Raw genomic sequence first — 24,374 nt, 5'->3', positions numbered from 1 at the left:
AGGGTAAGCTGGGATGAAGTGAGAGAGTGGCATGGACATATATACACTACCAAACGTAAAATAGATAGCTAGTGGGAAGCAGCCGCATAGCACAGGGAGATCAGCTCGGTGCTTTGTGACCACCTAGAGGGGTGGGATAGGGAGGGTGGGAGGGAGGGATACGCAAGAGGGAAGAGATATGGGAACATATGTATAGGTATAACTGATTCACTTTGTTATAAAGCAGAAACTGACACACCATTGTAAAGCAATTATACTCCAATAAAGATGTAAAAAAAAAAAAAGAAATCTGTGTAGAATGAATCAATGAATCCATACGCTAAGAGAAAGTCAGGACTGGGATTCAGAAGGCCTGGCTTCAAATCTAGCTCTGCCACCCTTCACACAAGGAAAGGGTTGATCTAAATCAGGGGTTTTCATACTTTGAAAAAAAAACAGGTTTCATATTAGAAGTGTTCTTTAAAGAGGATCTTACTCAGAAGCAAATGTAGGCATCTGACAAAAGGAAGCTGCATAGGTTGAAGCAGGTGGTGAAGGCCGCCTGATGGACCTCACTGGAGTGGGGGGTTGGGGGAGGGTCAGAGAGGGTCCAGAAGGAGGGAAAGGGGTAGATTCTCGGAGGTCCTGACTGCCAGCCTAAGATGCCTGAGCTGTAATCCGTAGCGTTAGGTTTCAGTGGTGAAAGGGGCTGCTGGGAAAATCGGTCTGGTCACTGTGGGCCTGATGCACCTGGGGGCGCAGAGCTAGGAAAGCACAGGCCGAGCGGGAAGTCAGAAATCATCCTTTGTCCCCTCCCCGTCTCAGCTTCCTCCTCTGGAGTCCTTTGTCCCTAGAATGCTCTTTGAGTCTTTCTCCCCCATTATTCTGCGTGTTCCTCCTTGCTAGGTGAGGGCGGTGCCTCGAGATGAAGAGCAGGGTTAGCAGACAGCAGAGGGGCAGAGGCCTCCTGAGCTCTGAGGGACTCGGGCCATTTGCTGAGTGGTTCTGTGACCTGAGAAGCTTGCCCATTGTCCAGGCTTTAAAGAGACGCTGCCCCTTACCATTAACCCAACTTGGGACAAAGGCCATCACCAGCTCAGACAAATAAGCTGCTTAGCCAGACCTCATGCATCATCTTGTCACCCATGCAGGGGCCCAACAGGGGTATCTTGAAAGAGTTAAGAGCCAGAGTGCAACTCAGCGGTTTCCATTCTGGGGGGCTCTGGCCAGGGGGTGGGGATTGCTGACAGAATGTGCATGCAGCCTCCTCCTCAGCACGGGGGCGAGGTGAGGGCGAAAGAAATCTCTCATCTGTTGGGGAGGCTCCCTGAGACCTTCCGCTTCCAGAGGGTTGTCGAGAAAGGGGGGTGACGGCTATCAGATGAGGGAGGGCAGCCCAGTGGGAAGAAAAGAGGCTGGGTGGAGCCCGGCACACCTGGGGTGTGTGGCCTTGGGCAGGTTACTGTACCTTTCTGAGGCTATGTGCCGTAAAACAATAACCAGAACAACAATGATAATAGTAACAGCAGTTTCCATTTCTACTTTTTTTTTCCATTTAAGACTTTATAATAACCAAGTACTTTGCTAAGTACTGCACATACATTATTTCATATTGAATTCTAACACCACCATGAAGTAGATACTATTATGATCCCTATTTTACACATGAGGAAAAATGGAAACTCAGAGGTTAAATCATTTACTACAGGTCTCCACTAGCAGTGGAAGAGCCAAAATTCAAACCTGCACTCTTTAGAGCCCACCAGCCGTACAGATTCAGCAGGGTGCTAAACACCTATCTTAGTACCTGGCGCCCTGCAGGTGCACCGTAATGGGATTTCCTCTTCTGTTACACAGTCCAAAGGTGTGTCAGGCCCTTTTTGATTCCTGAGGCTGCACCTGCCACCATCACCCCCTCTCGATGGGCTCTTAAATTAGACGTGTACAGAGCAGTACACCTGCCTTCAGTCCACGCCACTCACTCCAGCCCCACCTCAAACCCCAGGAAAATCGAGTCTTCTAAAGAGGCTGCTCCCTGGCGGTGGGAAGGGAGAAGGGTGGAGATGGGCCCTGCCACACTAGCTCTTTCTCCAGAGAGGAAGCCAGACTTGCCTTCCACCACTGCCCCTTGCAGAGGACCCCCGTGCTCCCCTCCTGTGTCCCCTCCCACATGTCTACACACGGAGGAAACAGATGGTGTCTGATCAGAACTCCTCAGTACAGGACCCCTGGAAAAGTCTGCTGAATGAATGAATGAATGTTTGAGGAGGAGAGAGTGAGCGAGCTCTGGTGTCTCTTCCTCTTTTATAAGGACACCAGTTCCTTCAGATCAGGGCTCTACCCTTAAGACCTCATATAACCTTAATCACCTCCTTACAGGACCTTTCTCCAATGCAGTCACATGGTGGGTTAGGGCTTCAACCTATGAATTTGGGGTGTGGGACACAATTCAGTCCATAGCAGCCTTACAGATCCATAAAACTACAGCTCACTTCTGGGCAGAACTCCTTGGGAGTTACCCTCTTTCTCCAGGAGGATCCCCTGAGCCTTCCAGTTTGCACTAAACCTCTGTAGCCCCACACACCCTGGCACACTCCCCTACCTTGCTCCCCTCACTGATGCCTGCTTTAGGGCAGAGCTGCTTAGCTGTGTATCTCTCTCCTCAACAGCCAGCAGGTGAGCGGATGCTTTCTATTCTCCATGGGACCTGGCACACAGTAAGTCTTTAATAATACTTTGCTGAGTTGAATTGGTTCTGAAGGGTAAACAAGCTTCATTTCTTCCCATATCATTGCAAATCAGAAAGATCTTCACCAGTTCTCCCTCTAAATTAATGAGTTGTGTTCCAAAGCCTTTGCTCCCAAGATCGTCAGCTGTTCATCAGAAGCCCTGTTCTGGGTACCAGGAATGTCCTCTGTCCCCTGAAGAACTATGTTAGTTTGCTGTGGCCACAGCTCCCTAGTGGGACCATGGAAGTAAGCAGCTTGAGAGAGTGGGAGGGCCTCTGTGAAGAAGGGCCTTGGCCACCAAGCTGAGGAGATAGATCCTGAACCACCAGTGGTGGGAAACAAGTAGAGGGTCCCTGCAAGGCGGTCTGGGCTTTGAAAGGATCACCATGGGTCAGCGTGAAGATGGATTAAAGGAAGAGATAGGAGGGAGGGAGGCCCGTGAGGATGCTACAGCAGTGGTCCAGGGGAGAGAAGACATAGTAGTAAACATTTTGGCTAAGGGGAGCAGAATTTTGCAAAACTAGCAAATTAAGTATTATCTCAACTTCCATTTTTGCTTATTCTCAGATGACAGCAGGTAAGTGATCACAACTTCAATTTTGATCAGATAATCTCCTCACTGACTAAAAACTCCATTCTTTGCCCAAGATTAGAAGGGGAGACCAGTCAACACTCAGCACCCCCTGTAATCTCAGTGTCTTAGATGTTATCCCATCTCACTGTTGAAACAACTCCCAGACTGCTACTTGTATGCCCACTTTACAGATGGGCAACTGGGTGAGAGAGGTGAGGTCACGCAGCTAACGGGGAGGGGAACTTGGTTCATAACAAGTGTATATTCCCCCGGAGCCTCTGCTGTGGCAGCTAAAAAGAGGTTTCTGGAAGTACAGGGATATGTATTATTGTTAGCCCGTGCAGCAGCTTCCCAGAGAGGGAGTGAAGCGTAACTGAATTACCAGTCATTTTCCTCTGTTTTCAACTCTGCGGGGGAGGCCAGCTGACCAGAAGGAAAAGACATCACAGTGTTTTATCTGGTACCTAGTATCACACACAATCCTGGAACTATGGGGAATGGCCAGCAGCACAGGGAGCTCTGCAAGGAAGGCGGAGGTTCTGTTTCCAAGACCCCATGCTATGTTTGTTTAGCTGCTGCCTTGAGCTCACTCTCCCACCCTAAATCTCTGGAAATCACCCAGGAGGAGGAGGGGGATTAAAGCTCAGGACTCGGGGACAGACCGATTAATTGCTACACCTCCTCCAAGCCTGGAGGAGTGGGAATGTAGGAATCTGCCTTCCTTCCAGAGATATCTGGCCAAAACCTTTTGGGTTCTAGAAAGGGAATAAGGAAACTAACATTCATTGAGCACCTATTACGTAGCAGTCACCATGCTAGAAGCCTTGCCAATAGTTTCTCATAGACACAATTTTGTGAAGTACTATTAAAACCAACGTCCATTTTACAGAGGAAACTGAGACCCAGAGAGGTTAAGCAAGTTTCCCAAGGCCACACAGCACAGCAAGGATCTGTAGACCTCTGTAACCTATCTTTCCTTCCCATGGCTCCATATTGTGCTGTTTCTGTTTTCCTTCTAGCTTCGGTCCTTTTAGGTCATTTAAAGCAGAGGGAATTTTTTTTAGTTGTTTAATCTCACACACCTTTATAAATAATGGCAGTTCAGAAGGAGAGGGAGGAGGGGAGAAAGGAGAGGGAGGGGAGGGAGAAGAGGAAGACACATGGTTTCCTGGTCCAAACTGGGAGCTATTAACCAGTAATGCAGGATCCAGCTGAGCTCAAAGCACCCAGCTCAGACCTGATGACAGGGGCAGAGGGCAGGAGGCTGACAAGGGGAGGGTGGGAACAGATCGCTCAGAAAAGACCACATTTAGGAAAGGGAAGGAGGGGAGATTCTGAGAGCAGCAAGAGATGTTTATTCTCAAGGTGAGCAGGCCGTGGGGTGTAGCATTAAAAGCCTAGACAGAGTTCTGGAAAAAGCCATGGAGCCAGGCATCCCATGGGCATGGTTTTAGGTGGTGTACAGCGTGAGCAGACATTAAATCACACTGAATCACGGGCAGGATAGCCTCCATCCTCTTTCAACCTTTTTTTTTTTTTTTTCCTTTCCCTTTGCGGTACGCGGGCCTCTCACTGTTGTGGCCTCTCCCGTTGCGGAGCACAGGCTCCGGACGCGCAGGCTCAGCGGCCATGCATCACGGGCCCAGCCGCTCCGCGGCATGTGGGATCTTCCCGGACCGGGGCATGAACCCATGTCCCCTGCATCGGCAGGCGGACTCTCAACACTGCGCCACCAGGGAAGCCCTTTCAACCTTTTTGATGATGTCAAGGAGGAAATCTCAGTTTGGTACTTGTGTGTTTTTAATACCTAACACTTGCCCATGTCCCTGTTTAACAAAGAGAAGCAAATCTCTGCATCCTAGAGCAGGCCTAATCTCACCAGAACATGATAACCAGTTTTCACTGTATTTATTTTTACAGCTACCTTCTATTTATGGCAAGTGAATTGCCACAGTAATATACAATTTCCTTTTAAAATAACTAAATTCACTTAGGTTAAAAAAGAAAGTTTGGAAAAGGAGGCAGTTTAAAGGAAAGGAAAGGAAATGGCACGTAGGTGGGCGCACTGCTATAGTGCAGACGCTGACAGCGACACACAAAGGAACAAGCTTGGGAAATGTTGATCTGATCAAGTCCTCCCACTGCCCAGACTAGAGAGCCAAGGAACCAGAGGACAAGGCTCTGGAGGTCACACTGCAGGTCAGAGGCAAAGCTGGGCTCAGAAGGCAGGTCTGCTGCTCTCCGGCAGGTGCTTCCTCCCAAGCAGGTTTCCAGGATGGCTCACGAGGGATGAGTGAGAGGCTTCTCCAGGGGAGGGTTATAACTGGAAAACTCAGCTTATGTGGATGGCAGTGGCCCTTGCAGGTTGGATCACCAACTGTGAGCAAATCTAGAACTGGCCCAAAGAAGCTGGTAGCCAAAGGGGCAGCTCTCTGGCCAGTTGCTTCCCTCTCTCCTACCCGGTTCTCTACATTCGGCCAACCTCACAGCACTGTGCTGTGAATCCAAGGAGATGGTGGAGGTGAATGCAAGGCTTATGGAAACGTGAGGTACACTAATCTCCCAAGCTCCCCTTAGCCTCCTTCCAGGTGCCTCTTCAACAGTCTGTGCCCCAAAGTGTCGGGAGATGCTTGAAGATGTGGTCTGGTGTCCACAAGGGCCCCTTGGAGCAGGCCACTAACATGTCCACAGGGACACAAACCAGGCTTAGCTTCCAGATGGAAAAAGCCCGGACACACGGCTAACGTGCCTTCCTCGAGGGGTGGTCTAGGAATTACTAGATCCAATCAAGCCATACACCAAAAATGTTATTTTTGTACCTTTTAATGCAATGGCATTTGGGGAAATTAGTGGAAAAGGAGCTGTAATCGTGTCACGTGAGTGACTAATTAGAGGGCCCTGGTTTTCCCAGGATGTTCGGTTACATTAATTCAAAACGTGACCTGTTTATTTTGCAGGGTCAGGAAGAAGGCTTACCTCCTAGAAAGCCAATGTGGCAATTAAATTAGAGTCACCAGAGTTTGCCTGAGGTAACATATGAAAAAGGGCTTGGTGAACTGTACAAAAACAGAAGTGACCCCTGTGTGGTTGTCCCCACTGCTCCCACTTAGGGGCGCATAATTGCCTGCCCCTGGCGGGAGGCTGCAGGTGAGGGCTTTCCCAGTGGAGGGAGGTACCTGGTAAGGTGGAAAGGGCACTGGAGCCTGGGGCCATACATCGAATCTGGACTCCGCACTTGGGCAAATCACTTCATCTCTGCGGATTTCTAGTTATATCATGCATGTGGCTCACTGTACTATTCCTAGGAAGGTGGTTGTGTGTTGTGTGTGTGTGTGTGCGCGCGCACGCGCGTGTGTGTGTGTGCACGTGTGTCCGTGTGCATGTGTGTGTGCGTGTGTGTGTGCGTGTGTTGGGGGTGGGCTGGTGAAAAAGAGGAAGAGAGAATATCAACTTCTTTTCATTTTTGATTTTAGCACCTACAGGTGCTCAGCTGTGAAGATACAGCCTCGGACAAGGCCTCCCTCAAGGAATTTGTAGTCTAAGTTGGAAATCAGATATGGGGACATTCAGGTTCCCAGACTGTTAGGGAGGCATCTGTAAAGAAGATAGCAGGGCATCAAAGAAAGGGGAGGTCCATACAACCAAAGGGCTGTCAGGAAAGGTTCCTTAAGAACTCAGAGTTGCCGAGTTCTAGGCTTTGGAGAATTGAGCAGTCGGCCTCTCTCCTCCTGAACTCCCAGGCCTGAGAGTCAGCCAGCCTGCTGGCGCTGGCCTCCTGAGCCCCCATGTCTATACCAGAGGGGCTTGGCCTTTCCAAGCAGTCATTACAGATAAACATAGAGCTTCCCAGTCAGCAACTTGCACCTGTATCATGCCTTCTAGTTACCAAGCTTTCTAGTTATCTCTATGACTATTCTGTTACTAAACCTTTCTGAGTCATGGGACATCCCCCAACCCTGCCCATTTAAGAAAAGGCACGATTCAGGATCACCATCCATTAGCCACCATTCCAAAAATCTCAAAACTCTTAAGACTGAAAGATTTTTTCTTTCTTAATTGTTTAAGACTGAAAGTTTTTTTTTTAAGTCATTATTGAATTTGTTACAATATTGCTTCTGTTCTATGTCTTGGTTTTTTGGCTGTGAGTCATGGGGGATCTTCGCTCTCCAACCAGGGATGGAACCTGCACCCCCTGCATTGGAAGGTGAAGTCTTAACCACTGGGCCACCAGGGAAGTCCTAAGACTGAAACTTTTATCAAAACTGTTCTGGTTGCAAAACCTGACCTGAACTGACATGTATCTCAGAGTCTTTTTTTTAAATCTCACTAGTGTAACTGTTCATATGTTTGACTGCAGAAATATCAATGTATTTGATTACCGTGGGCCATCCCAGCCCTCTGGGAATGCTAGGAAAGACACAGTATGTGTACTGTATTTTATTCCTTAAATCTAAAAATTTCTGAATTCTAAAATGCATCTGACTCCAAGGGCTTCATTTAAGGGATTCTTGACCCTATAGATTAAATACCTATTTTATAGGATCTTTCTGCTCAGAGTCCCCTTCACCCCTCATCTGTTAGGAAAACATCTGCAAACATTTCAAATGTCATTGTGGATCAAGGCAGGAAAGATGGAAGAAATCAATTTGTCTTGCTCCTAGGAGTTTAGGTATTTAACTTCTCGACATAGCTGGTGTAGGGATTTATTTACCAACAAGGGTCTTTTGATGCAAGAGAGTTGCGAAGAGCAGTGAAGAAAAATGCCTGAAAACTTCACATGCACCTATGTCCTTGTCCCTTGGGACTTGGGCAACATACAGACCCAAGCACTGTGGTTGGCATGGAACAACTAACACAGGTTCCATGAAATTCACAGAGAAAGGAGACAAAAGCCTCACTGGATACTTCTCGATGGTAGGAAACGGGCACAGTTTTGCCTTCTGACTTCACAAACTGACTTCAAAGGACCCTGGCAGACTCCCTCGGGAATCTGGATAGGTTCCAAATTAAGTTGAATTTTTTGTTTTGTTTTGTTTTAAGAAAACACTTTTGGAAGGAGCTCGCATACATATAGCAGTGTTTCCCATTTAGAAAGAAAAATAAACACTCCTCCACTGGATTGGAAGTCAAAACAAAATAATCCCAGCTGCTTAAGACCTGAGAAAGTCAGTGAAACTGCCAAACAGCAGTGATGTTGACCAGTGTCACCAGCCTGAGAAATCTGTAAGGTGAGGCAGAAGGGCCCAGAACAGGGGCAAAAGGGAGAAAAAGCCACGGACGGCCTAGCATCCAGGGCTTGGCTCTCATGAAGCAGCACCACAATTTAGTGTCCAAGTCATTGGCCTGATTCATCTTTGAAACTCCCACATGCTCACCAAAACACAACTGAAAGATTTAACTCAATGGCTTCAAACAGACTTGGGATTCAAATCTGGTTCTATGACTTAGAAGCTGTGTGATTTCGGGGAAGTTACTTAATCTCTCTGGCCTGCTATTTCCTAAATGAGACTAAAAATGGCTATGACACAGGACAGACATGAAGATTCAATGAGATTCCCTGAGATCTCATGATTTAATGAGATTAAACGCCTCTCACATAACAGGGGCTTCATCAGGGTTTGTGAGGTGCGTACTAGGAATCCAACACTAGTAATTTTTTTAAAAATCAGCTTTTCTTTGGTGGACTTCCCCTTATCCTCTCCAGCTTCCTACTAAGAAGCCAGAAATAACAGGATCTGGTCTTGAAAACAAAACAAAAGATTTGGGTGGGGCTCTAGAATCAGGTAGGCTTGAGTGTGAGTCTCTGCCTGGGCCTTGGTTTCCTGAACAGAGACAAACAGAAGCTCAAAAAAAGATAACGCATGCAAAGAAAAGACCTCTACGTGGAAGGTGCTCATTACATGTAAATTCTCCCACCTGCTCCTACCTCACCTCGGCTTTTAGAAACGGAGAGCTTTCTCCGAGCTATTTATTCCCCGGCCCTCTTAAATATTAACCACCAAGGTTTTAAAGCCCTTTTACTTAAGACTTTAGATGACAACAATTCACAGCACATTTAATATTTATTCTGAAAAGTTTCTGTGGTGGTAGAGACCAAGATCTACTTAATCCCAACCACTCCCTTAGCTTCTCAGCTATGACAAGTTGCTATTTTAGTGAAATCTTTCTTTATATCTATCAGTGATTTCTAGATGGTTATCCTTGGGGCGGATTAGGATTTTGAAGACAGAAAGAGCTGCTTCCCCTGTTTTCTTTTCTGTGATGCCCCACGCGGCCTCCGTGCTCTTTACATGGGATTTTCGAACGGCGGTTCTAGGCACCACGGGCCGGGATCGCAGCCCCGGCAGGAGCAGACACAGCTGGAGGCAGAGGGCCTCTGGGAGCCACTGGAGCGTGCAGCCCAGCTCCCGGAAGGCTGCTTCCCAAAGGGTCAGCCCTCAGAGGAGGGTGCTGAGTCAGCTCCCGCCAAAGGAAACTTCATTTTCACCCTTTAGGCGCCCGAGGGGCTGCCTTTGTCATTTAAAATACCTTCTGAAAGAAGTCTCTGGGGAAGCAGGCCTCTAAAGGAGCCAGAGCAATTAACCCATTTAGGGTGACCTTTAAAGTCTTCAAGTGGTGGAAGGGAATGGAGGGGTGGAGATAGGGAAGGGAGACAGGGACCCTGCGTCCTTTACCTTGTTGAACTCCATAGCGACCCCGACCTCGGGAGGTTTTTCCCATTTCACCTGCGGAGCAGCTGAGGCTCTGAGAGGTTAGGTCCTGTGTCCAGGCTCGCATCTCCAGAGACCCAATTTCGGAAGAGTAGACTATGGCTCTGCTCTCTTGGCTGCACTGTGGTCCTTACATAGTTTGTACTGCTTGCTCACCCCCTCATTCCCACTCATTAATTATCACTACATAAAAGGCATCTGCAAGGCCATGCACCAAACTGTTCAAAGTGGCTATCTCTGGGAGGAGGAATTACAAGAGAACTTCACTTGTTGCCTTTCTGCATTATTTGAATGTTAGCAAGCACTGTTTACTTTTATAATTGACAAAAACAATAGAGATAATCCCATTAAAATAATTTCACATTTTTCCATGAAAAAAAAATCACACGAAACTTAACAAGCATTTATTGGGCACACTATGTAGCAGGGCCCACTCATCCTCACTTGCTAGGGCTAGGTCCATGCCAATACCAGCAGGCCCTTTGGCTCACAGAAGACCCCTCAGTTTGGGGTTTCAGGGGACAGGAAGGTGGCAGGCAGAGTCTACCTGTGGGGTGACACTCACTGGCTCTCGTGACCCACCAAACCCAGAGCAGCAGATCACTAAGGACCCAGATTCTCCCTTCAGGCGTGGGACACATTTATTAGCAACCTTTAGAGTGACACTTTCAGAGCAAGGCTCCAGGGAAGGACTCTGAAGTGCCTCTAGGTCCCCTGGGGAGCAGGAATACAGAGGAGTGTAGCTGAGCAGACAGCTATAGGCCAAAGTGTCCCCACCTTCCCTGCACATCAATAATGCAGTAATGCCATCAATTTGCTGCAGAACTTGCAAAAACGTGATTGCTCTTATTCAGTTAATTAGCAAAGGGAGAGATGAAGGACTTTATAATCTCCTGCCTTCTCTTTTACCTACAAGGCATATTTACTTAGAAATGAACAAAGAATATCACTATATATATATTTTTTTTCCCAAGTAAATCTTAAGAAGGCTACTGGCTGACACACCTGTCAGCATCACACAACACTAGGAAAATCAGAGCACGTTTGAAATTGCTCCATCATTGGCAAGATGGGGAAACTGAGGCCTGAAGAGGGACAGTGACTGGCCAAGGACAAGTAGCCAGTGAGCTACAGAGCTGGGCCTGGAGCCCATTCCAGGTTCCTATTTCTCTGCATACTTTAAAACATGGGCAGCTAAAAGCTCTAGAGGAGCAATGACACTGACCCACCAAAAGGACAATGCCACGCTCAGGAGCACAGAGGGAGAAGGCCCTGGAGGATGGTTTGGTTTTTGGTCACAGATAATGCAGGGCTCAAGATCCTGTCAGATGGACTTCCCTGGTGGTGCGGTGGTTAAGACTGCACGCTCCCAATGCAGGGGGCCCGGGTTCGATCCCTGGTCAGGGAACTAGATCCCACATGCATGCCGCAACTAAGAGTTCACATGCCACAACTAAGGAGCCGGCAAGCTGCAACTAAGGAGGCCTCCTGCCGCAACTAAGACCTAGCACAACCAAATAAATAAGTAAATAAAATAAGTAAATATTAAAAAAAAAAGATCCTGTCAGAAGAGAGACACAGATGTAGAGAACAAATGTATGGATACCAAGGGGGAAAGGGGGGGTGGTGGGAGGAATTAGGAGATTGGGATTGACACATATACACTATTGATACTATGTATAAAATAGATAACTAATAAGAACATACTGTATAGTACAGGGAACTCTACTCAATGCTCTGTGGTGACCTAAATGGGAGGGAAATCCAAAAACAGAGGGGATATATGTATATGTATAACTGATTCATTTTGCTGTACATCAGAAACTAGCACAACATTGTAAAGCAACTATACTCCAATACAAATTAATTAAAAAAAAATAAGGACTTCCCTGGTGGCGCAATGGTTGAGAATCCGCCTGCCAATGCAGGGGACACGGGTTCGATCCCTGGTCCAGGAAGATCCCACATGCTGCGGAGCAACTAAGCCCATGCGCCACAACTACTAAGCCTGTGCTCTAGAGCCCATGAGCCACAACTACTGAGCCCACGTGCCACACCTACTGAAGCCTGTGTGCTTAGAGCCTGTGTTCCGCAACGAGAGAAACCACGGCAATGAGAAGCCCGCGCACCGCAACTGAGTAGCCCCCGCTTGCTGCAACCAGAGAAAGCCCGCGTGCAGCAACGAAGACCCAACACAGCCAAAAATAAATAAATAAATATATTAAAATAAATAAATAAAAATAAAAAAGAAGAGAACCATCAAGGCCAAAGACCTCCTCCCTGAGTTTCAAAGAGGACAGAGGCTGGGGGAGTTCCTGGTCAGGGGAGGGGGTGGGGGATAAAACACCTTTCTTTGTCATGGGGGATGGGGTGATGCCTGGAGGGCCTCAGCTCAGTCCCCAGAGGAGCTCCGGTCACTTACCATGTGGCCTTCTACAACCTTCCAAGGTTAATGCCTATTTACTGTCCAGGTTCCTAGGTGTAAAAGAGCTGGGGGCAGGATCCCACCAGCTGCCCACCTTGGGTCCTTTGTCCATGTTTTCCCTCTGCCCAGAATGTCCTGGGTTATTAAAGCCCTTGGTTATCTCTACCTGGCACACCTCACTAATTCTTTCAGATCCAGTGAACGCCTCCTCCAGGAAGCATTTCCTGATTTCCTCAGGCGCCTTGGAGGCTCTTCTCCTCAGTCACCTCCACACCAGGTTCCTATCTCCCTTATCACCTTGGGCTGTAATGATCCCAAGAGAAAAGAAGTCTGACATTCTCTGAGCATTATTAAGTGTCAAGTAGTATGGTGGGAGCCTTCACATTCCCTGGAGGGAGGTAGGTGGTGACTGTGACCATGACTAACCTTTACTAGACTCCTTCTCTACCCCAAGCCCTGTGATGAGCCGTCATCATGAGCTGGGTATCATACTGCCCATGTTATACTCGCTTAAGGAAACAAGCTTAGAGGCAATGTGCCCTATCCAAAGTCCCACAGCAATAAAGCTTATATTTAATGCAAAGATGTCTGATTGCAGAGCCCATGGATCCTGCCTTATATCTCTCTGAATCTCTGCCTCCTTCTCCAGAACTTGGCCTGAAATTTAGTGCCACACAGGCACTTATTAATAAATGTTTGCAAAATCAACATGCAACCTACAGTATTAAGTAGGGAAAGTCTCATTTCCTTTCCTCTTCTTCGATAATCAGGAAATCATGGGCCACTAGGGAGATTCCAGGTTACATCACATATATCACCCCACCCCCCTTGTAGGCTTGAATCTCCTCCAGGCTTTGAATTCTTGCAAAGAAGTGGACTGGCCACTGCTAGACACAGAGATGGTAAGCACCTTGGCCCAGGTCACACAGCACCTGACCGGGGGCTAAAACCTGTGTCTGCTGGCTCCTGGTCAGCCTGGAGTTTGGAGCTATTGCATCGTACCGCCCCCCGCCCCCCAACACACACACCTCTTCTCCTTAAGAGAGTCAGGGGGGCAGAGCTTAGAAGACGCGTGTGATTATGGGCAGATCCATGCTTAAGCCCAGTGGCTCTCTCTGCAGTCAGCATTCAGCTCTGCAGCTGCCTGTGTCTCCAGGGGCCCCGTCTCTGGGCAGTGTGAAAGTCCAAGAACTTCCAAAGCCAGAAGCCTCTCAGCTTTCTCATGGTCAGTGGGGAAACTATCATACTGGTCTCTTAGGCAGGGTTCTGAGGAAGAGCCAATAAAGCAACACGTGACAGTGGCTGGCACAGTCCCTGGCACACAGTAAGGAGTCAGTTGGTGCTATGTTCATTGTAACCATTCTTTTCTTTTCTTTTCTGGTGTCTATCTTTGTCTCAGTACCTTTGTCTTACTCAGGCTCTACCTGATCTTTCTGTCTCCTTGTGTCTGTCTGTGCATCTCTACCCCTGCAGCTATGTCTGCCAGACGTCTGTCATGGGGGTGGGAACAGCAGCCCTCCACCCCCCGCACACCCCAGCGGCGCAACCAGGCAGTAGCAGGGCTGCCTGAACCCACCGAGCCCCCCAGGCTCCCGAGAACCCTGAGCACCCCCACGCGCCAGACCCTTCCGCCCCGGCAAGCAGCCCAAGCAGACTGATTAATCAGCATCGCCAACGAAAGGAAAAAACAAACCCACAGAAGTTAGGAAGAGAGAGGGACTTACCGTTTGCCGCGACCCCCAGGCTGGCGGAGCCACTTTTAACTAAGAATGAATTAGGGACAAACTCTTCCTCAGAGTCTGAGTCCGGGGTTGGCTGGGCCACACCGTTGCCTAGCAACCGCCTCTGGCTCTCATTGGCCGGAGGGGAAGGGGGCGGGGAGGGGGACTGCTCAATTGGGGTTGATGAAGCGGATGAACAATGCAAGGGAGCACCTGCGAACCACAAACACAAACACAGACAGAAAAAAATAATAATGAAAATTGGTTTTGAGGCACACGGGGAGGGGGAGGGAGCAAAATAAAACACGCATCAACAGGGGGAGGGGGTTCCCAACACAGGGCGATCTACTGCACACGTGGCCCGGGGGCAGGCCTGATGCCTCCTTAAAGTTGGTTCAAACTCCTTCTGAAGAGCTGGCCTCGTGCAGAAGTCTGCATGCTTGCAAAGAAGGCGTCCCTCGAAAACACTTGGGCAGCCCCCTTCCTGCTTTGCCTGTTCTCTGAGAGAGGTCTGAAAATCTGGGGTCTAGTCCTGGTGGGGCTGGGTCATCTATCAAACAGCTGCCCGCCTCTGAGCTTCAGTGGCCTTGCTGGTAAAATGAGCAGCCGCACTGGGTGATCACTGAGCCCCTGCAAGCTGGCCATTCTGTGATGTCACCGAACTGAAATAATGTTCTTATTGGTGAGATTTTAATCCAACATGCCTGGAACAGGCTCTGGGCCTCATAAAAGGTAGAGGGAGCTGGAGAGAATGATCCAGAGCCCCCTCCACCGCTGGCATTCTAGGATTTCAATACACTAATCTTTTACTTTTCTAAGAATCTGACATTTTAAGATTTTTAAGTCCTGACATTCTCTGCAAACTTCTTAAGAGAGCAAGAAATCTAGCAGTCTTTTTCACTTCTGTATCCCCAGAATCTAGCATAGTACCTGGCACATAGTAGGCACTATATAAATATTTGCTGAAGAGATGAATTCTAGGTGTCTAACAGACTGGGATTCTTAGTAGTCTCAGCAGACTAGGATTCTTAAGTTCTAATAGTCTCAGATGAAAAAACTGTACACTATTTAGGACACTAACACTGTGAATTCCAAGATGCACTAAGTCAGGATGTTTGACTGCAAGGTTCTAACATGTCAGGGTTCCATGATTCTAAAAATCCCAGCTTTCTATAGTTTTGTGAGCACACTCCCAACTCTTCAAAAGGAGGAGGTGATGGCCAGCCAGGGACAAGACCTTTGGGGGCAACAATTTGCAGTCCTATCTGTGTCTGGGCTTTAGGCATGTGCAGTACATCATCTACAAGAGAGGGAACGTAAGCACAGACACATAAAAGTATACAGTACAAGACAACGTATCCACTTGATAGCAAGGGCTATGTCTTTTTTCCCACCTTGACTGACAGAAGGTTTAAAACATAATCAGAATCATCCAGTTTTTCAGAGGCTGAAACTTAGGAAACATAATGCAGCCCAGAAATGTCATCATAAGATTTGGTAGAGCTCTATGGGGCAGGTGGCAAATAGAGCTGCTGAGTGTTGAAAAAAAGCAAAACAAAACAAAAAAGCTTTTTGTGGTCTGTCTACCAAGAGAAGCTCAGTCACCATATCTTGCAGGATTTTGCAGGTTCCGTGACTCTCATGTCAACCCTTGAGCCCAACCACGTGTGACAACATTTTATAGAGTTGCTGTATATGCCATTTGGTTGGTTCATATGAGAAATTCAGTACGAGCAGGTGAGGCAGCAGGGATCCACGATCACGGTACAATCTCGGGGTAGCTTTTCCATCCGCGTTTTGTTTTACCTAAAAATCTGGGCTATGGTTTACCTTAAAATCGTCCCAACCAGTGTTTCCAGTTCACCCTAGGGAGAGCCTTCCCTGACACCACTTACCACACAGCACTATAGGGATGATCATTCCTTTCTCTGAACTAACCTTTTTTTAGGTCCATTATCATATTTGCCCTGCTGCATTTGTAGTTATCTGTAGTTCTCTCCTGTATAAAAGCATATGGCACATTCTTGGGATACAGTACATTCTTGGAGTGGGCTTTGGAGTTCAACAGAACTGGGGTTTGCATCACACCATAGCCTCCTATTGGCTGTATGATCTTGGATAGATTTCTTCCAGTTCCTGATTTATAAGTTGGGAACTCCTCCCGTTTTATAAAGTTATTATAAGGACTAAAGATACTATACTACACCAGCACACAGCATGCTCTAGGAAGCAGAATCCCAGGGTCAGTGCTTACCAAATGTTTATTAAATTGAATGAAACCACCCCACGAAGAACCCCATTCAAGATTTCCCTTCCTCTACAGTCCCAGTATTGGAAAGATTTTTGTCAGCCAGGCTGCATTTATTCAGCAATATACAGTCATTTCCTCATCTTTTATTAACCAAAGACATCTTCTAATCTCCAGTCAGAGCCTCTGATGAGCTTGAAATAACCAGTACCATACCATGCTGAGTTGTTAGAATTTCAGACAAAGGTTAAGAAACATGATATGTTGTTCCAGGGTACTTGTTACAGCCTCTTCCCGAGTAGATCTGTCAAGCTTTATGAAATAAATAGTTCCCGAACTAAGTAAATTGTTCCATCACAAACTTCAGAGACCCTGGGCTAAGAACAGCACAGTCCCTCCCAGTCCTCACGCCTGTTTCTTCTCCCTTCCATCCAATCTCCAGGCCTCACTTGGGCCTCTGGGGTTGCTCTGAATATTCATAACTTAACATTCAAAGGACCTAACAAGGTGCCAGACCCTTGGTAGGCGCACAATGACCCACAAGGTTTCTGTGATGTACAGAAACTATTGGACACATGTTAATTTCCTTCCTCTTATTCATCAGCATCTTTTAATTTAAGTGGTCCCCAGGTGGGGGCACAAAACCATCTCCTGGGTGCAAGAAAATTCTAGTATTTATCTTTTTTTTTTTTTTTTTTTTTTTTTTGCTGTACGCGGGCCTCTCACTGCTGTGGCCTCTCCCGTTGCGGAGCACAGGCTCCGGACGCACAGGCTCAGCGGCCATGGCTCACGGGCCCAGCCGCTCCGCGGCATATGGGATCCTCCCAGACCGGGGCACGAACCCGTATCCCCTGCATCGGCAGGCGGACTCTCAACCACTGCGCCACCAGGGAGGCCCTAGTATTTATCTTTTATGTCACCCTTTTCTAATATCTATTTTGTATATGTTTTATAATATATGTAATGCATTTGTGCTCAAAATACATGTAATAAAATGCACTGCTGTATCAATTCAGCATCTACAGAAGCAGGGCAGGTTGTATTAAAAGAATGGGCTCTGGAACCAGACCCTACATTTGAATTCTAGTTGCACTACTTGCTAGTTCCGTAGTAGTGACCTTGGGCAAGTTACTTCACCCTCTGTGACTCAATTTCCTCATGTATGTAATGGAGATCAAAAAATAAAAAAGAATACCCACGTTACAGAGTTGCTCTGAGGATTAAAGGACTTAAAACAAGCGAAATCTTGAGAACAGCGTGGCAGCCAGTAAACACCTAATGAACTTTAGATATTAGTATGCATAAATATGTATATATAAAGTGAGGGGCCCTACCTTTCTTTATCTTTTCTTTTCTGATAAGAGCAGCGTGTGACTGTAGAAGTATGGCGAACACTGTGTCATTCCAGAGACATTTCCTAAACACCCACCGAGCGGGCTAGAAGGTGAGGGATATATAAACTGTGAGAGGCGCAGCCCCCAAGGAGCTGGTGGAAGGGGAGGGAGAGTGTCAAATGCAGCTGTAGGCAAGGCAGAGGTGGGACCTGTCAGAACAGGATGGAGGTAGGGAGCTCAGTTCAAATGGAGGAACCAAGGAAGGCTTTCTGGAGCCATAGAGGATTCCAGTGGGAAGAGAGGAAGAGATGGGGTCTTGAGCATCCATGGCCGAGAGAGGAATCCTCCCCCTCAGGCCCTCATCCTTCACCTGGTCTCAAGCAACCTGCCCACTATCACTTTACCTCTCAAGTCTCATGTGTCACCAGTAACTTCTCACCAAGGGTGCTGAAACTTGCTGGCCTGCCCTCATTTCCACGCACTCACTGCTCTCTCTTCAGCTCAAGTTCACCGATTTGCACAACTTCAGGGCACCACTGGCATTGAATCTATCTGAATGGCACCCCCTGGAGCACAACTACAAAGTTTTGCTTCTGAGCTTTTGCACATGCTGTCCCTTGTTTTTTTTTTTTTTTTTTTTTTCCTTGTACGTGGGCTTCTCACTGATGTGGCCTCTCCCGTTGCGGAGCACAGGCTCCGGACACGCAGGCTCAGCGGCCATGGCTCACGGGCCCAGCCGCTCTGCGGCATGTGGGATCTTCCTGGACCGGGGCACGAACCTGTGTCCCCTGCATCGGCAGGCGGACTCTCAACCACTGCACCACCAGGGAAGCCCCATGCTGTCCCTTTTGAGTGTTTCCTTTCCTGTTCCCCTTTCCCCATCACCACCACCCTGTGTGTCTCATGAGCCCCCACTCAGCCTCTGGGCTTAACCTCATGATCATCACCTCCAGGGAGTCTTCCATGATGCCTCAAGCCTGAGTTTCGGTTTGGCACCCCTCTGGGGGCTCCCGCAGCTCCCTGTACTTTCCCTGTTGCAACACTTCCCACACTGCAGGGTATACTTGTCTGTGGCCACCCACTAGCCTGATTGGCTTGTCCATTACCATATTCTCCAGTGCCCAGCACAGTGTCTGGTACATAGAAAGCACTATAAATATTTGTTAAATGAAGAAAGGATGGAAGGAAGGTAGGAGGGAAGAGGAGGACCTTGATTATAGCACAAAAGGTCTTCGTAAAGAGAGGAGGGGGAAATGAGTCTCTGAGTAGCAGGTTTAGGCCTTGAACACAAGGAAAAGGAAATCAGACTATAACCGGGGAGTTACGCAAGTTTTTAAAGCAGAAACGTGACAAGACCAAGGCTGTACTTTAGAAGGATCTGCTCTTGAAACTTAAGGCATCTGCTCAGCCACCCATATCTCCTTTCTAATTGGCTCAGCTCAGCCAGGATGTTCAAAGTCCACATGATCTGGGCTTGCTTTTCAGGTGGGGCCCAGTTGCAGGTTCATGTAGGCAAAAAAGGATGCCCCATGGCATGGGATTAGGAAATTGGGGTTTGTGGTTGCCTTTCCATGTATCCTGTTCATCAGCTGAAGGGAACCTGGTATTGTAGAATTTTCCACTGTGTCAAAATGAGATGGGATGTCTGGAATATCTCACCTCAGCAACCAAGGGGGCCAGTGAAGGGTAGAGGGGAGCCATGCAAGTTTCTTGAGAGGAGGTCTCTCTGTGCCTAGCTCGAGCTTATAGTAGATGAGGGTGGAGAAAGAAAAAAAACAAAGTGAGAGAGTGCAGACACCCCTGTGGTCAAGGGGTGGGGCTGCGGGAATAAACATTTGCAGAACCCCTTCTGGAGGCCAGGAACGGGGCCAGGTGTTTTACAAGATCTCTTCCTCACAAAAACAATGCACTGGAAAAATCCATCCCCATTTCCGAGGTCAAGAAGTGGAGGCCTACATTTGCCTGTGGTCACAGGACCTGGGTGAGAACCCGCACTGCAATGCTGTGTCCACTGAGGGGTGTGAATTAAATTTATCAGCCCTGGTTTGGAGTAGGGAGGAGGAGATTCCTGTCCATCAGTTGAGTCACAGCTAAAGCGGAAAGACTACAGGATTCCTGTTGTGCGAACCAGGGGCCAAAGCTAAGGTTCATCCTGGCTATATGACCTTGGGTAAGTCACTTCACTTCTCTTAGTCTGTTTTCTCCTTTGAAAAATGATGTGTCAATAGCCATTGCAGGGCTTCTCTGGTGGCGCAGTGGTTGAGAGTCCGCCTGCCGATGCAGGGGACACGGGTTCGTGCCCTGGTCTGGGAAGATCCCACATGCCACGGAGTGGCTGGGCCCATGAGCCATGGCCGCTGAGCCTGCACGTCCGGAGCCTGTGCTCTGCAATGGGAGAGGCCGCAACAGTGAGAGGCCCACGTGCTATATAAAAAAAAAAAAAAAAGCCACCGCAAAGAGCTTTTGAGGGGAGGCTGAGAGTCTCAAAGTGAGGGCTCAGCCAACATGGATTCCCTCTGCCATCCCTCCAGCTGTAGGTCTTTGAGAGTAAGAACAGGATGATTTTGGGAAAGAAATAATGACAGATCTGCAAGCCTGCCAATGACACCTTTATCAATATGCATCGCTTACTGACATCATATAAGAGGAAAAGTGTTAGGGAGATGGACAGGATATATGAAAGGAACACATGACAAGGGAGTCCTGAGAGCTACAGAAAGAGCGATTTCAGTCCCTCACACCTTTGTGTGCATTGATGGTAGCTTTCCTTAGCGTCTGAGATGTAACCTATAACTAGGGCAAGCTGGTGCTCAAGGAAGAGCCTCTGGCATTCTGGATTCTGAGTTGTCTTTGGAATACACCGTGAGACTAAAGTGCTAAGGGCTAGCTGATGGACGAGTTTATTACTCTGTCAAAGAAAAGAAGACCATTAACAAAATGCACTTTTTTACACTTTTCTCAGCAGTCCTGAGAAATCCGTCTAAACGCCCAAATGGAACCTTACTGATCTCCATGAGACCCCATCTAGGCTCCAGTGGGGAAAGTCATGGCCTGCTCACACAGTGGGGAAGTGTGAGTCCTAGCTGTGAAACCAGAGCACGAGCTGTATGCTGCAGGGAGCCCCTGGGTTAGGGGAAGAGCCTCCTAATAACCTTCGAACCGGCAGCCCCGCACTGTAGAAGCTTGTTATAAAATGCTTAGCACAGTGTCCAGTAAACGGCAATTACTTAGTAAATGATACCTAGAAAATACCAAAACAAAACCTGTAGACCTAAACGGGTAGCTCTTCTCAATGGAACCTTAAGCTGATGGATTCATCCTTCCTGTGAAGCCTGGCTGTGTTTCATCTCTTCAGTCTCCCTTCTAGAAATACTCAAGCCCCTCCACTTAAAACCAAATGCATTCGTTCTCTCCTCATAAGCCAACCTCATATCTATTTCCTCTTAACAGGGCAGCCAGTTGCTCCACTGAATAAGGAAAACCTTATTCAGTTCTGAGCAGAGGATGGAGCATTAAGGGAAACTTGGATCTCCTTCCGATATGAAGGTCTGAGGCTGCTAGAGGACCAGGAACTCCACTGCAGGGATAGCATGTCCTGCTTCTGATGGCAGTGAGTGATGGTCACGCCTGTAGCTGAAACAGCCCAGCCTGCCCAACAGGGACCACAGCTGCTCATCTCTGTGTCCTGGCCTGGCTCAGAGTCTCAGCTTAGAAAAGGTCTGCAGAACCAGTTCCCACCATTATTTTAAATGGATTGAAATCCACTGTGGCAAGCATCTCAAAGTGCTGAAAATCTGAAGCTAGAGCGCTAGAGGGACCATTTGTTCTGCTTTGCCAGTGACAGCCCCAACTGACATCTGTTATCCTGCAACGATTAATCATAGTGCCCTGCCTTTACTCTAAAGATGTCCTGATTTGGACAATTATATGGCCACCCCATTTGAGGGCAGTATAGATTCAGTTCCACATCAGAGGCTATAGTTTGCTGCAACAGACTAGGGGTCAAGAGATCTGGGTGCGGGTCAACAGAGTGCTGTGGGATCATGGGCAGGACCTCTGGCCTCTCTGGCCCTCGCATTCCCACTTGGGGAGTTGGAGCGGAATACTCTAAGGTTCTTCTGTGGCCCAACATTCTACAAGATAGGAGTAACAGTAGTACATACCTCAAGGGATTGTTTAGAGGATTAAAGGAGACTGTGGAAAAAATGCAGGATAAAAACGATTTCATTCATAATGAAAAGTTAGGTCCTTTCAGTATAGTGAGTGCTCATAAGACATTTATAGACTAAATGAATTTGTATAAATGCATTCCTATACAGAAGATTGGCTGAAAAAAATCTTTAACGATGGTTATCACTGATATGGGCAATTTTTAATTTTTAAAATATGTCTTCAAAATTCTCTACAATGAGCATATATAGTTATCTTCATACTTTTAAAAATTATTTTTTAAAACTTCAGGAGAAAATGAAATAATAAATGTGACAATACCTGGCATCTAGTAGGTGCTAAAATAGATGTTGGTTTTAAATACAAACAAGGTTCTATGCACTGATATTGGTAATACAATTTGATATAGTTGATTTTTAAAATGTGAAAAGCTTTTAATTGAGAAAGTCCACTTCTAGGAATTTACCCTAGAACACAATTATGACTTTTCAGAAGATTTATCTATAAGGGTTTTCATCACAACATTGTTTGTAATAGTCAAAAGTAAAATTAAAAAAAAATGTTAAAGAGGAAAAACATCCTTTATGTTAAAAAGTGACTAATTATGTAAATTAAGGCATATCAGTAGAATGTTAATAGGTAGACATTATAAGCCACGTTTGTGAAGAATGTTTAAGGACCTGGGAAATAGGATATTAAAAAAGCATGGGGCAAAACTGTATAAAAAATAACTATGACATTTGTTTGAGTGTGTGTGTGTGTGTGTGTGTGTGTGTAATTAACAAAAATGTTAATGCCTGTTACCTTAGGGCAGTAGAATTATGAATAAATTTTATTTATTTTTTATGTTTTTTTATATTTTCTAATTCTTTCAAGGAACAAATGTGATGATAAGATTTTTTTTAAAAAAGTTATTTTAAAAAGAAGAAAACACACACACAGAATGAAGCAAAGACAGCAGCTTCTGCTTTGTGTCCCTCATGGGATGAGCCCGGCAGAACCACAGCCTCCTGGGTCCAAAGTCGCCTTCTTTTCCAGCCCATTAAATCTTTGTGGGTCTTACTCCCCAAGCAGGGCAGCTCCCACTAAGTCAACTCTCCTCTCCTCGACAGTGGTTATTTTCAGAAGCAGGTCTGGGGCCATCTGTCTCTGTGACTTATGTTGGGAAAACAGGACACAGTAAATTTCTCAGGCTCAGCTCATTTGATCTCCAGCTCTCCTCCTCACAGGTTTCTCAGGGCCAGGTTTGTTTTTTTTTTTTTTTTTTTTTTTTGGTTTGGTTTTTTTAAGCATTCACCAGGAAAGGAACTCTGCTTTCACCTGTCCACCTGGGGAAGCCCAGTGACTGGTGTACCTTCCACATCAACACTGAATAAAGAGTGACTTAGGTCTCTCTGGTCTTCACACAAGGATGACCTATCCGCTGCCTGCTAGTTCGTTTGATACAGGTATATTAAATGAGGACATTCACTGATTTTTTTGTAATAACAGCTTTATTGAGATATAAATACATACCACGCAAGTCACCCATGTAAAGTGTACGATTCAATGGCATTTAGTATATTCACACAGTAGTGCAACCATCACAATAAATTTTAGAATATTTCCATCACCCCAAAAAGAAACCACACAGTCATTAACAGTCACTCCCCATTTCCTTCCAACCCTCTGCAGCCCTGGACAATCACTAATCTACTTTCTGTCTCTACAGATTTGCCTATTCTGGACATTTTACATAAATGGAATTATATAATATGTGCTCTTTTGTGACTGCCTTCTTTTACTGAATATAATGTTTTCAAGGTTCATCTATGTTGTAACACAGATCAGGATGACATTTCATTTTATTGCTGAATGACATTGCATGGTACAGATGTACCGTATTTTATTTATCCATTCTTCAGTTGATGGAAACTTGGGTTGTTTCTACTTTTTGGCTCTTCCAAATAATGCTGCTACAAACATTTGCGTACAGGTTTTTGTGTGGACATACGCTTTCATTTCTCTCGGTATACGGCTAAGAGTGGAATTGCTGGATTGTACGGTAACTGTGTTCAACCTCTTGATGAACTGCTGAATCATTTTCCAAAGTGGCTGCACCATTTTACGTTTCCATCTGCCGTGTTTGAGGGTTCCAATTTCTCCATATCCTTGCCAATACTTGTTATTGTCCGTCCTTTTGATTATAGCCAGCCTAGCAGGTGTGAAGTGGCATCTCATTGTGGTTTTTGAGTTGCATTTCCTAATGGCTAACAATGTTGAGCATCTTCTCATGTGCTTATTGGCCATTTGTATGTCTTCTTTGGAGAAATGTCTATTCAGATCACTTGCCCGTTTGTAAATTGAGTTATTTGTCTTTTTTTTATTATTGAGTGGCAGGCACTGATTTTTTCATCAAATATTTATTTGTGCCTACCTTGTGCCAGGCACTGTTGTAAGCATCACTGATAGTCAAGGAAGACAGAGTCTTGCCCTCAGAAGCGT

General features: G+C 46.7%; 1 protein-coding gene across 4 annotated transcripts in view; it reads right to left on the bottom strand.

The window, feature by feature from the left end:
- Positions 1-24,374, bottom strand: part of TENM4 (teneurin transmembrane protein 4) — a gene marked incomplete at its 5' end in the record, with an annotated part of 390,801 nt that overhangs the window by 278,962 nt on the left and 87,465 nt on the right. For 3 of the 4 annotated variants that reach the window (XM_082628863.1, XM_082628861.1, XM_082628860.1), the window contains one exon: positions 14,142-14,351. The exons of the other annotated variant lie outside the window; for it this stretch is intronic. In XM_082628863.1, coding sequence (XP_082484989.1) covers positions 14,142-14,351 — 210 coding nt within the window. The remainder of the gene's footprint in view (positions 1-14,141; positions 14,352-24,374) is intronic. 4 annotated transcript variants of the gene reach the window in all.

This window comes from Mesoplodon mirus, assembly GCF_964341445.2.
Source record: "Mesoplodon mirus genome assembly, chromosome: 7".
In the NCBI taxonomy this organism is placed as follows: domain Eukaryota; kingdom Metazoa; phylum Chordata; class Mammalia; order Artiodactyla; family Ziphiidae; genus Mesoplodon; species Mesoplodon mirus.
The sequence above is the reverse complement of the archived record's forward strand: the minus strand, read 5'-3'. Positions and strand labels throughout refer to the sequence as shown.